The 12,602-nt window shown below is 39.5% G+C and overlaps 1 protein-coding gene across 5 annotated transcripts in view; it reads right to left on the bottom strand.

The window, feature by feature from the left end:
• Positions 1 to 992: 992 nt before the first annotated feature.
• The window catches only part of EPC1 (enhancer of polycomb homolog 1), a 113,502-nt gene continuing 101,892 nt past the window's right edge, over positions 993 to 12,602 (bottom strand). For 3 of the 5 annotated variants that reach the window (XM_066279379.1, XM_066279378.1, XM_066279380.1), the window contains exons 11-14: positions 6,904 to 7,022; positions 5,051 to 5,192; positions 4,601 to 4,961; positions 993 to 2,352 (exon numbers count right to left, since the gene is read on the bottom strand). In XM_066279379.1, the coding sequence (XP_066135476.1) occupies positions 2,280 to 2,352; positions 4,601 to 4,961; positions 5,051 to 5,192; positions 6,904 to 7,022 (695 nt within the window). In that variant the 3' untranslated portion in view covers positions 993 to 2,279. Of the gene's footprint in view, positions 2,353 to 4,600; positions 4,962 to 5,050; positions 5,193 to 6,736; positions 6,856 to 6,903; positions 7,023 to 12,602 lie in introns of those variants that run through there. The other 2 variants (XM_066279382.1, XR_010731876.1) reach the window with 2 other exon arrangements.

Here is a 12,602-nt window from a genome sequence, read left to right as displayed (position 1 = left end):
CCCAGGTACCCACTTGGCATCTCCAGCTGGATGTCTAATGCAGACCTCAAATAGTCCAAAACCAAGCTTCCCCAAACCCACTCCTCCCAGTGCTTCCCTGTGGGTATATGCTCAGGTCAAGTGTGTTGGAGTCACCCTCAAATCACCTTACTCTAAGGTTCCTCACACCTATTCAGTGAGCAAGGTTTACTGGGTCAACCTTTAAAATATACACAAAATTCAACTACTTAAGATTTTTTCTCATTGATTTGAGAGATGGGGGTGGGGGAGCACAGGAGAAAGGAGAGATAGAGAGGGGAGGACAGGAGAGAAAGGGAGCGGGAGAGGGAAGGGGAGGGAGAGAGAGACATCAACTCATTGTTTCACACTGAGATGTTTGATCCACTGAGCCACCTGGCCAGGACTAAACTTCAACCATCCCTGTCACTGTCATCTCTCACTAGGCACATCACGGTTTGCTTCCTACCTGGGCTCCCCAAGTCTATTCTGAACAGCAAAGCCAGAACAAGTCTGTACAGATCGTATCACTCCTCTATTCCAAACCCCTTTTGCAAGTAGAGGAAAAGCCAAAGTCCCTGACCTCTTCTCTTTCCTGCTGCACCTGCCATACGGTCATCCGGGAACCAAGCACGCAGGGTTTCTGATCACACAGAATGCCGGCCGCCTTGCCTGCCCTCCACCCACTCTGGCCCGGCTTCTCTTCCTTCCTTGCAGGACTCCACTAATACTTACCATTATACCATTTACATTTTCCTTATGAATTTCGTTTTAATCATCCAAGGGGATTATAAACTCCATGAGGGCAGGAGTTTTTTCACTGCTGTAGGACTAAAAATAGTCCCAAGCAGAGTAATCACTCCATAAATAATTGTTGAAAAAAATGAACTTAAAGATAGTCATCACTCCCATTCCCACGTCCCCCTTGACTGATTTTAACAAAAAGTTACACAAAAGTTCTTAGGGTGAAAATAAAAGCAAAAGACCACTGCACGTTAGTTTGTCAACATGTAATGCCCTGGGTTTATTTTGTGAGAATTCTATCACAATTCTTCCAGGTGGGATTAAAAACCTTAAGAATAATGTATGCCATTGGACTGGGCATTCAGACTTCGGCACTGACAAAGCACTGGTAGTAGTCTGGTAATTACCATTCTCTTCACAGAAGAGAGGTCAAATATTTCCAAAGGAAGGCACCCGATATTTGTGGTTCTGGCCTCGCAGCCTTCTGGAGAATCTTAAAGGAAAAAGCTGGCTGGCTGTTTGAGAAACTGGAATGATGATACACGTACAGCAATTACTGCATTCTTCTCCCTTATATCCTTTTTGTAAGAACAAGTAAAGAATGAAGTCTTTTAAACAATTCGACAATAAAAAAGTACAATTTCTTTTGTGCTAAAAAAAAGGGCAAGACAACATAAACTCCAGTTGTAAGGACTCCGTTTGCATACTTGAACACTTTTTGGTGTGGAAGGAAATGGGACTACTGGGCTGTTTGCAGAGCAGCAATGTAACATTAGTGCTTTAAGTACCAGACATGGCCCACAGCTCTGTGGGCCCGTGGGGATGGGAAGATTCAAGAGACTTCATTTTTAGCTTGTTACTTATCCTAATGAGAGTGGACCAGGAAGATCCCCATTTAACAGTACATTCCCCATTTTTATTTTTAAACTGATGCCTTTTTTCTTTTAATTCTGTATGTATGTCACCATTTTTTTCACATGATACACAGAAAACTCAGGGACCCAGAGGGGAACCAAGTTATGTTATACCATTTACAAAATACCAAGGAGTCCACAGCTACCTAACACATTTACTACAGCACAGGAACCAATGAAGGTACAGTGTACAAAACTGTAAACACAGCACAATAAATAGGTAAAACAGCAGGTTCCGCACCATGCACATGATGTGATGACACTTCATCTCTATACAATCTCACATCTCACACTCTTTGTTGCAATTTATTTCCCTCCCGCCCCCCACCCCCAAGTGCAAAGCATCACAAATGAACATTTCTGTATTCAAGTAACATATATACAAGGGTATTACAAATATGCAGTACTGTACAGATAATTGCTGTATTCTTAATTTACAGGTGTTGATTTTTTCCTATTAATAGTAAGAAAAGAGAAATTGAAGCATGAGAGATGAGCATTGCTGTTGAGTCCCCACAGCTGCCACAGAAATGCATGTGCTGCATCCCATCATCCCTTGCATTCAAATGCTACTGATGCATAGCACCTAATCGAGTTTCCAGGCCGTGGTCCCAACGGAGAAAGCTACGTCACCTCCATTGCGACTGTGTTGTCTGCTATATTGTTTAGTGCTGGCTTTTCCGGTTCATGATTTTCCCTGTTGAAATAAAGTTCAATAAATTACTTTTCTGCAACAAATATAAACTGAACAAACCAAAAGACTATTTTCCCAATAAAAAGTTTAAATATTTTATTTATTTATTTAATTAATTTATTTAAAGATTTTTTTTTTTTTTTTTTTTTTTTTTTTTTCATTTTTCTGAAGCTGGAAACAGGGAGAGACAGTCAGACAGACTCCCGCATGCGCCCGACCGGGATACACCCGGCACGCCCACCAGGGGCGATGCTCTGCCCATCCTGGGCGTCGCCATGTTGCGACCAGAGCCACTCTAGCGCCTGAGGCAGAGGCCACAGAGCCATCCCCAGCGCCCGGGCCATCTTTGCTCCAATGGAGCCTTGGCTGCGGGAGGGGAAGAGAGAGACAGGGAGGAAAGCGCGGCGGAGGGGTGGAGAAGCAAATGGGCGCTTCTCCTGTGTGCCCTGGCCGGGAATCGAACCCGGGTCCTCCGCACGCTAGGCCGACGCTCTACCGCTGAGCCAACCGGCCAGGGCAAGATTTTATTTATTCATTATAGAGAGGAGAAAGAGAGAGAGAGAGAGAAGGGGGAGGAGCAGGAAGCATCAACTCCCATATGTGCCTTGACCAGGCAAGCCCAGGGTTTTGAACCAGCAACCTCAATGTTTCCAGGTTGACGCTTTATCCACTGCGCCACCACAGGTCAGGCCAGTTTAAATATTTTTAATGATAGAAAGAAATTGGATTCTTTTGGGACAAGATAGCAAGTAGAAGAATATGAACCTTACACACTTTTTTAATCAGAAATACACAACCAGAAGTCAAGCTTATAAATCCCACACTGACTATATCACCAACAGAACTACAGGAGCACCCAAGCATCTTGCTCTTAAAAACACAAAGAATTCCCAAGTTTCAGTTTCTGATTTTAATCCGCTCCTCCATTAAAACTTTCATAAAAGTTTAAACAGGAGCCTGTGTGGCTGAGGCCCCTTTGCTCAGGACTGTGAGTCAGGCTGTGTATGCAGGTGGAGGGCAGCCACCGAGTGGGGACCAGCCTGCATCTTGGCTGTTCTGTCACCCGGACTGCCGGCCGTGCTTAAAGAAGTCAGTTAGCTCCTCCGGATCTCAGTTTCCTCATCTTTGAAACAAAGGGACTAAAATGAGTTAAATATAAAGTTTCCCATATACTGCAAGTGTTCCACAGTCATACAATTCTATGTGATGAAAACCATGTATTTATGTATGTAAGAACTGTAATTTATTGATCAGCAGTGACGAGACCCAGAACACTAATAAGAATGAACTGGTACTGAGCGGACAATGACTGATGAGTTTAGGAGCAGACAGGGTGTGTGGGTTTGTTGCTTGAAGCCCTGCTGCTCCCTCCAGACCAGGAAGTCGAAATACCAGTCTGGCCTCTTCCCATTTCAACTACTAACTAGTTTCCTTGTTAGCCCCTGAAACCATTTCTATTCCCCCAACTCTGTTGTCTCTCCTCTGCCCAACCAAGACCAAATCTAATCCTACTGTGTAGAACATTCCCAGAACACTCCTGGTGTAAAAAGATGTTTCCTTATATTTAAATTATAGTCATAATCTATACAACTAATTTGACAAGTATATAATGCTTTGTGGTATCTCTGAACGCTTTTCACCTATTATTTACAATCAACATTTAACTTTTCGCACTTTTATGCTTGTCTTCTAATGAAACTGAACACCTCTTGTCTGTCTCCCCACAGTACTTTGTGGGCAGGCCTGCAGTTACCATTAACACTGAACAGAGTGGGACCAGAGCAAACACTCTGAACAGTCTAGGGAAACCTGACAGGCTAGCACAGAAAACAAGGGTAACCTGGCAAGAATACCATAAACCGCTCCATTATTCAGAGCAGCTCAGCACTCTAGCCGTGTGCATCTGTCGGTTCTGTGCACAAAGAGCGGTGGGAAAAACTACAGACAAGGAAGCAGTACAAAGGGAACCGTATCCATCAGACGTAGAAGAGTGAGACCATTATAAGCACCTATTATACTATGGAAGTGATACACAAATCCCCATTTATTCAATGTTCACTAAAACAGTTCAACAATACTAAATTACATTTATCTGTTTAGTTCTTGAAAAAAATAAGGCATTCTCACCTATATCTTCTTAATGTATATAAAGAAAAGAGCAAACCCCCAAAGAAATAAGTAGACAGCGATGTCTGAAGATTCAAGTTAGACTCATTTCCCAAACACTTTAAGACTTAAACTGATGGCTTACCTTGGGGCTGAGTCTACAGAGGATGAAGACGGGACCTTGGAAACTTGACAGTTTGCTGCGGCAGCCAGCTTTAAGGCAGACGTTGGGACAGCACTTAAAGTCCTAGGTATGTGTCGTGCATTTATGGGAGCAATAGAGTTTACAGTGGCAACTGATGAAGGTACAGTTAATCGAATGTTGTTCCCAATCAGAACCTGAGTTGTTGCAGAGTTGGCAGCAGTTACTGGATGACTCAGTACACTGTGGGAACTTGTAGTCTGCGTCACTAAGGGCTGTGACAGAGTTGAACCTGCCGCCGACGGACTTGTGTGCACCGGTGCTGTCGGTGTAGTACTGCTGAGGTGTAAGCCCTTATAAACTCCTGGAGAAGGCGAGAGAAGCAGCTGACGATGTGCAACCTGGCTGTGTATGATAGGTAGGCGTCACAAACCGTGTCACAAACCTCCTTACCTGAGCCTGGAAGGACGCCATTCACCCCAATCCCGAGCACCACATCATCCTTCATCTTAAATCCCATCAGTTGTTCTGACGTCACCAAAGCAGAAGCAGCAAATTGAGCACTAGCAGAATCCAAAGTCTTGGAAACAAAACCCTAAAAAGAAAATACAAAACGAATCTAATGAGCATCACTTAGTTTCAAATTAAAGCTACACAGGTATAGTACAATCAGTTTGAGTATAAACAAAAGTTTCAAACCATTGAAATATCTTTCTCTCTTTTGATAGTCATAAGTTAGAACAATGTTCAAATAATCTTATAACTCCAGGATTATGAATTTTGAATTATTTATTTATTTATTTATTCATTTTTAGAGAGAGAGGAGAGAGAAAAGGGGAAAGGAGCTAGAAGCATCAACTCCCATATGTGCCTTGACCAGGCAAGCCTGGGGTTTTGAACCAGCAACCTCAGCGTTCCAGGTCGATGCTTTATCCACTGCACCACCACCGGTCAGGACAAGGATTATGAATTTTGATCTTTCTATGTGACACTATATAATATGGACAAGTCAACTAGCAAAATCAGCCTCCTATAATGTAGAAACAGGAAACCTCCAACACAAAGTATTGCACAAGAAATAAGTGAGTAAAACATTTCAGTGATTTGCAAGTACATATAATGAATAAATGTTAACTTCTTTCACCTAACTTTCTATATATGTACACACAACCAAAGGCACCGATAGTAAGACAGCTACCTCTTTAGAATGAAAGTAACAAAATATCATATCAGAACTTAGTCTAGAAATTAGTAAGTCCTTCAAGTTTTTGACATGAATTTTTCTTTCAAGCTGCTTAGAGACTCAAATCTCAGCCTTTAGGCCTTAAATGTGTTTAAACGGCAAACATTTATCATGCATTAGGTTTAAAAGTGATTTCTTCATTGATACGTAAAGACACATGCAGCCCCATGTTTATTGCAGCATTGTTCACAGTGGCCAGGACATGGAAACAACCAAAAAGCCCATCAATAGATGACTGGATAAAGAAGATGTGGCACATATACACTATGGAATACTACTCAGCCATAAGAAATGATGACTTCGGAACATTTACAGCAAAATGGTGGGATCTTGATAACATGATACGAAGCGAAATAAGTAAATCAGAAAAAAACAGGAACTGTATTATTCCATACGTAGGTGGGACATAATAGTGAAACTAAGAGACATTGATAAGAGTGTGGTGGTTACGGGGGGGAGGGGGGAATGGGAGAGGGGTAGGGGGTGGGAAGGGCACAAAGAAAACAAGATAGAAGGTGACAGAGGATAATCTGACTTTGGGTGGTGGGTATGCAACATAATTGAACGACAAGATAACCTGGACTTGTTATCTTTGAATATATGTATCCTGATTTATTGATGTCACCCCATTAAAAAAATAAAATTATAAAAAAAAAAAAAAAAAAAAAAATAAAAGTGATTTCTTCTAAAAGGTTATTTTTAGTATAACTTTTAATAAATTTTAATCATCATTAAAATCACAACGTAATGAGCTAGGTATAGGTGGGGTTATCTATTAAAGACATACATCACAGACTACAGGTCAGACTTGAAGACAGGGTCTCCATCTCATTTAACTATGCTTTTTAGCTTTACTTTTGAAAATAGGGAGCAGAGGCAACAGCTTCCATACTCACCTGTAATGTTCTTTCTAAACCCTGTATAGAATGGCTATGATGTAGATTCAGGTGAAAGCCACTTTTCTGCTGGTTAGATGCAAGGTTCTATGACAACAGTTGGTAATTAGAGATGAACTCTGGTGGGAAACAATGAGGGATAATCATAAGACAGACAAATCCCTCACCTGTGAAATGTTGGTGGAGGAATTACTATCTGCTTGCTGTTGCTGAATTTGTGCAAGCTGCTGTTTCTGCATGAGTGCCAGCTGCTGCTGATGTTGCTGGTATTGTTCGGCTGTAAATGCTGAACATAAAACGAGGAAACACTTTATAAAGATGCACAACATCATACACACCTTATAATACTAAAATTTCAGCATTAAAAAATTGTGCAAAATTAAAGCCTTTGACAAAAGCTCATGGTCCTGCTAAAGATCACTTTCAAATGAAAATATAAGCATTTTTTTACAACCACATTTAACAAGAGTGGCTTGAGTCTAAAGAAAAACAAAATTAAACTTCCTGGTTTAACACAGGAAAGAGAACTGCTCACTTCCCAAGATGCAGAACCATTATTTTTGTAAGCTGTGACACTTGTGTAAAAAGGTAATACCAGCTTTTTTTAAATCCACATATTTGAAATCAACTTTGCATTAAGAAATCTGATAATTACCATGTAGTTTCTAGTTCACTCATATTACTGTCCCAATGCATTCAGATGATCCCTCACAGAATAGTCAACTATTCTATGTATTTTCTAATCTCAGTCAGTATAAACATTTCCTCTCTATGCAACACAGGTTGTTGGTTTATTACCTTAAAAAAAAAAACTCATCCTTTTAAGTTTTAACAGGAAGAAAAGAGGCTCCAAATGTTAATTAACTTTCCCCACCCAATTAACCCACCTGGAAAAATCCAGTCACTAAGAACGGAGTTGTTTATGTTGATTTACTGTACAGAATGATGTCTGAGGAAAGACACTGTGTTATGCTACTTATGTTTGTCTATGGAGAGCTCAGTTCTAAAAAAAACAAACAAAAAAATGTTCATTTATTACCCTCCCAAAAGTGTGTTCAGTTTTTTAAAAGGAAACCTTTTTCTTTTTTTCTTTTGCCAATTTAAAAAAAGGAAAAAAAAGCACATACAATCACAACATCTGACCTTAAAAGGCTTCTTTAAGAAGCCTGTGGTGTTTGGGTTAAGAATTATTTCAAAAAAAAAAAAAAAAGGGTTATCATGCATCCCTGGGTACCAGGGAATCTATAAATCATGCAAATTTCCTCAATTTCAAGTTTGATGTTTTCAAAATACTGCCATCTAATTTGCTGTCTTTAACTTCATTGTGATAATTTAATTAGAATTTCACTTCATCAAATTTTGTAATTTTCACTTACAATTCACGAAGAATCTCTAGTATATAGCTTCCACCTTGTACAACTATAAAATGTAAAGGTAGAAATGCCACCATATTTTGAAAATTGTGAAAGAAGTTATTAGTATATATACATAGGCGCTTATACTTGAGTTGAACTAAAATTTTTGGGCTTTAAGAGCCAAGAAATAAATTTTTGTTGGAAAAAGTCTATTGATATTTTAACTTTGCGTGTTATAATCTATTCAGCTGATATCTGTCCTTTGATGAGCTTCTTTTTCAAACATATTTGAAATCCTCAGATCTGATTGCTATAGGGGAGATTTTTATTAATAGGCCAATTCCTCAATATTGACATAAAACAGTAACTTTTTGTCAACATGACCATTTCCATATGACAGAAATGTGGTGAATTAGAATTCGAAGAAAAGCTACAAAAATTGATTCTGTCCTACATGCTTATAATTAATATAATATTTCCCATTATGCTTAAAAATACATAAAAAGCAATTGTTTAAGCCTAAAGATCCTTAATTTGTTTTGCTAATATGGTTTTGAGATTTATACTTTAATTCCCTAAGTTTGGGTGAGCTGCCTACCTAAGTCTAGAATTTACTAGTAGAGAATGCTCAGTAAATTTTTTAAAAGAGACCATTTCTTGATGGTCAGGGCATTATAGATCTAGAAAATCAGTAATTTAGCATTTATTGAAGACCTAATATATCAAACTCCATTTACATGAATGAACTCTTTTTGTAGACCTTTGCTGGTGTTTGTGTGTGTTTGTTCCTTTGTTCAATCTTTATTTTTTTAATTATTATTATTTTTTACTTTTCAATTACAGTTGACATTTAATATTATACTAGTTTCAGGTGTTCAGCATATTGGATAGACATTTATGTTTGTGTTCCAATAAAAAAATTAGCAATAATAAATTAGAAATTGATATAATAAAGGTTCCAAATATTTTTGCCCTATTTAAATCAACATTTTAATCCTTGGTCTCTGAAGGTCTCGTGAATTCTACTTTTTAACAACTGTTAACTTTCTCATAGTAACAGAGTTAGAAATAAAAATGCACTTGACATTTTAGATCACTATGTTAGCCTACTTCTTAGATATCTTTATATTCTAGAGTCCAGTTATAAAAATGTCCAGGCATGCTGTTCATAAACGATCTAGAAGAATTGTGCGGGTAACATATGAGCTGGAAGCAATAGTAGTAAATCCATGGGTCTGGGGGCCAAGAAATCTGGATTGCTATTTTAGTTCTCAGGTCTATCATAACTTGTAGAGTATACCGTTTGGGACTAGTATGTTTATCTAAAATATGAAAGAGATTAAATTAGGTGATCACTAAGTTCTTTCCAGCCATGAGATGCTATAATTTTCATTTTTTCCTGAGACATAAAATTCCAACCCCAAAAAAGGCTGTGTGACTGAAAGGAAAGCATGGAAAAGCAGTAAACTGGACCAGGTACACTCTAAACTGGGTTTTGTATTATTATTTATAGAGAAAACTGATACCACCCTGGGTGCCATTACAATGTAGTACAATGCTAAGTAGAAATAAATAGAAATTACCTTATGTCCCTACATCTCTACTAAGGAGAAAGACTCTAGGCTACATGTCTGCCTCCGTATGGGGGTGGTAGTCAAGTCTGCAGTCCACACAAAGACGGACAAGAGGGTTCTGTAGACAGAATCAGAGTCATTTCATGGAACCAAAAATTCTAGATTAGGATGGAGAAACTTTCATCCGAGGTCACAAAGATATGTACTAGTGGAAGGGAGAAAAACCCACCCCCAAATCAATGAGATTTTAACTATAAAAAGAAATAGACAAAAGTTCATTTTAGATTTAATATTGTTTTAAGAAATAATTAAAAACCTCTTAAGTGAATTAAGTGCTTAAAAAAATTGCAAAAATGCAGCCCCTGACACAGAGGAGTCTAGGCAGGGAAGAAGAGTCACATGAGGGACACGCTAAAGCTGATGAGGGTGGGGCGGAGCATGACAGGATGTCAAGTATTTGAAAAACACTTGATGTTAGAGATCAAGAAAACTTAGTATGCTTCCAAAAGCAAAACAGGAAGCAGAAGATTTAAATTTAAGAAGGCTGCTTTTGTTCAGTACATGGACAAACTTCTAAACAAGGTTTGCATATAGTATAGTAACTCGATGGAGAAGGCTGTTGACTGTGCTCTCACTAGAGCTGTCTAGGCTTATTTTGGTCACTTCTTACAATTTTCTGGGGTAGGAGCTTAGGTGAAATGATCTTAGATTTTGCAAGGCCACTTATCACACAAGGAAACCACCAGCAGCTGGTACAGTCCGCAGCTCAGGCTGCTGCCCTTCAGGTCACATCCCTGTGGCAGGAGCAGATAAACTAAAATGATCACAGAAATGCAGGGGAGGGGGACAGGAACTTAGGAAAAAATAAATGACTTAAAATTTCAGTTTGAGAAGATGGATTCTAGAGTACCAAAATGTGTATTTTGTTAGAAAACAAACAAACACCCCTTCCCCCAATAAACTCAAACAGTTATTTTAAAAGACACTCTTCAATTACAAATTTCTTTGGGCAGTACACAGGTAGAAAATTATTTTAATACAGAAAAAAAGTTAACTTTAAAGAAAGAAATATAAAATGAAATGACTCTAGACAATTAAAAGTATGACATCCTAATCAGTTAATTTGAATTAATAGTTTAGAATGACATTTATGAACATTTATCAGCTGCTACACAGAAATCCAATTCGAAAACAGAAGTTAGGTAATTCATTTGACAGCAAAACATGACTGAGTCTGAATTCATTTGGCTGCAAATGACTTGAACACGAGATTATTTGTGGCCAAACAGACGGCTTAGTGTGACCACTCTTGCATGTCACTGTAAAACTGTAGAATTGTGCTACTTGAGACTGCTGAGGGTGCGATTCTGAACTGTGAGACACATTAGGGTAAGAATTAAGGTCTCGCAGATTTAGAAAATTCAACAACAAAAATATTCAGTGCTCAATTTTGTAGTTCCTTTTCTGGGGTAAGATTAAAATTTTATGTTACAAACTGAAGTAAAATGAACAGTAAAGCTACAGATATTAAGACTCAAAATATAACATTCTAGCTAAAAATTTCCTGTTTACTTATAAAAATAATCTAAGTCTTTAGTGCAGAGATGTGAGGTTAGAAAATTTAAAATGTTGATGAAATAGAAATTCAAATCCTGAACAGATAATGGTGGTTTAAAAATCACTTTTCTGATCTGACCAGGCAGTGGCGCAGTGGATACAGTGTCGGACTGGGACGTGGAAGACCCAGGTTTGAAACCTCGAGCTCATCTGCTTGAGTGAGGGTGGGTGTGTGTGTGGGGGGGTGTGGTGGTGTGGTGTGGAATCACTGACATGACCCCATGGTCGCTGGCTTGAGCCCAAGGTCGCTGGCTTGAGCAAGGGGTCACTTGGTCTGCTGCAGCCCCTGGTCAAGGCACATATGAGAAAGCAGACAGTGAACAACTAAGGAGACTAAGGAGCCGCATCGAAGAACTGACGCTTCTCATCCCTCTCCCTACCTGCCTGTCACCAAAAAAAAAATAAAAAATCACTTTTCTGTTTTCAGTCTGTCATCTTTTTTTTTAATTTTATTTATTTATTTATTTTTTACAGAGTCAGAGAGTGAGTCAGAGAGTGGGATAGACAGGGACAGACAGACAGGAACAGACAGAGATGAGAAGCATCAATCATTAGTTTTTCATTGCGTGTTGCAACACCTTAGTTGTTCATTGATTGCTTTCTCATAGGTGCCTTGACCGTGGGTCTTCAGCAGACCGAGTAACCCCTTGCGGGAGCCAGCGACCTTGGGTTCAAGCTGGTGAGCTTTTGCTCAAACCAGATGAGCCCGCGCTCAAGCTGGCGACCTCGGGGTCTCGAACCTGGGTCCTCTGCATCCCAGTCTGACGCTCTATTGACTGTGCCACCGCCTGGTCAGGCTGTTTTCAGTCTTTCTGAACACTAAAAGTCTTTCCTAATTATGATAAAAGGTATTAAATTAATTATGGCATCTTACATCTCCCATAACATGCAAACTCAAACAGATGCAAGTAATACCCAGTCACTGGTAACAACTACATTTTCATTAAAAAAAAATAATTTTTTTTTAGATTTTATTTATTCATTTTAGAGAGAGGGGGGTGGGGGGAGGGGCAGGAAGCATCAACTCCTGTATGTGCCTTGACCAGGCTAGCCCAGGGTTACAAACTGGTGACCTCAGTGTTCCAGGTTGGTGCTTTATCCACTGTGCCACCACAGGTAGGTCAAAGAGGAAATTTTCAAAGGTGACTTTATAGATTAAAAAAAGGCCCTGGCCGGTTAGCTCAGCGGTGGAGCGTCGGCCTGGCGTGCGGGGGACCCGGGTTCGATTCCCGGCCAGGGCACACAGGAGAAGCGCCCATTTGCTTCTCCACCCCCCCTCCTTCCTCTCTGTCTCTCTCTTCCCCTCCCGCAGCCGAGGCT

This window comes from Saccopteryx bilineata, chromosome 5 (genome assembly GCF_036850765.1).
Source record: "Saccopteryx bilineata isolate mSacBil1 chromosome 5, mSacBil1_pri_phased_curated, whole genome shotgun sequence".
NCBI lineage: Eukaryota > Metazoa > Chordata > Mammalia > Chiroptera > Emballonuridae > Saccopteryx > Saccopteryx bilineata.
This window is presented reverse-complemented; position numbering and strand designations above follow the sequence as displayed.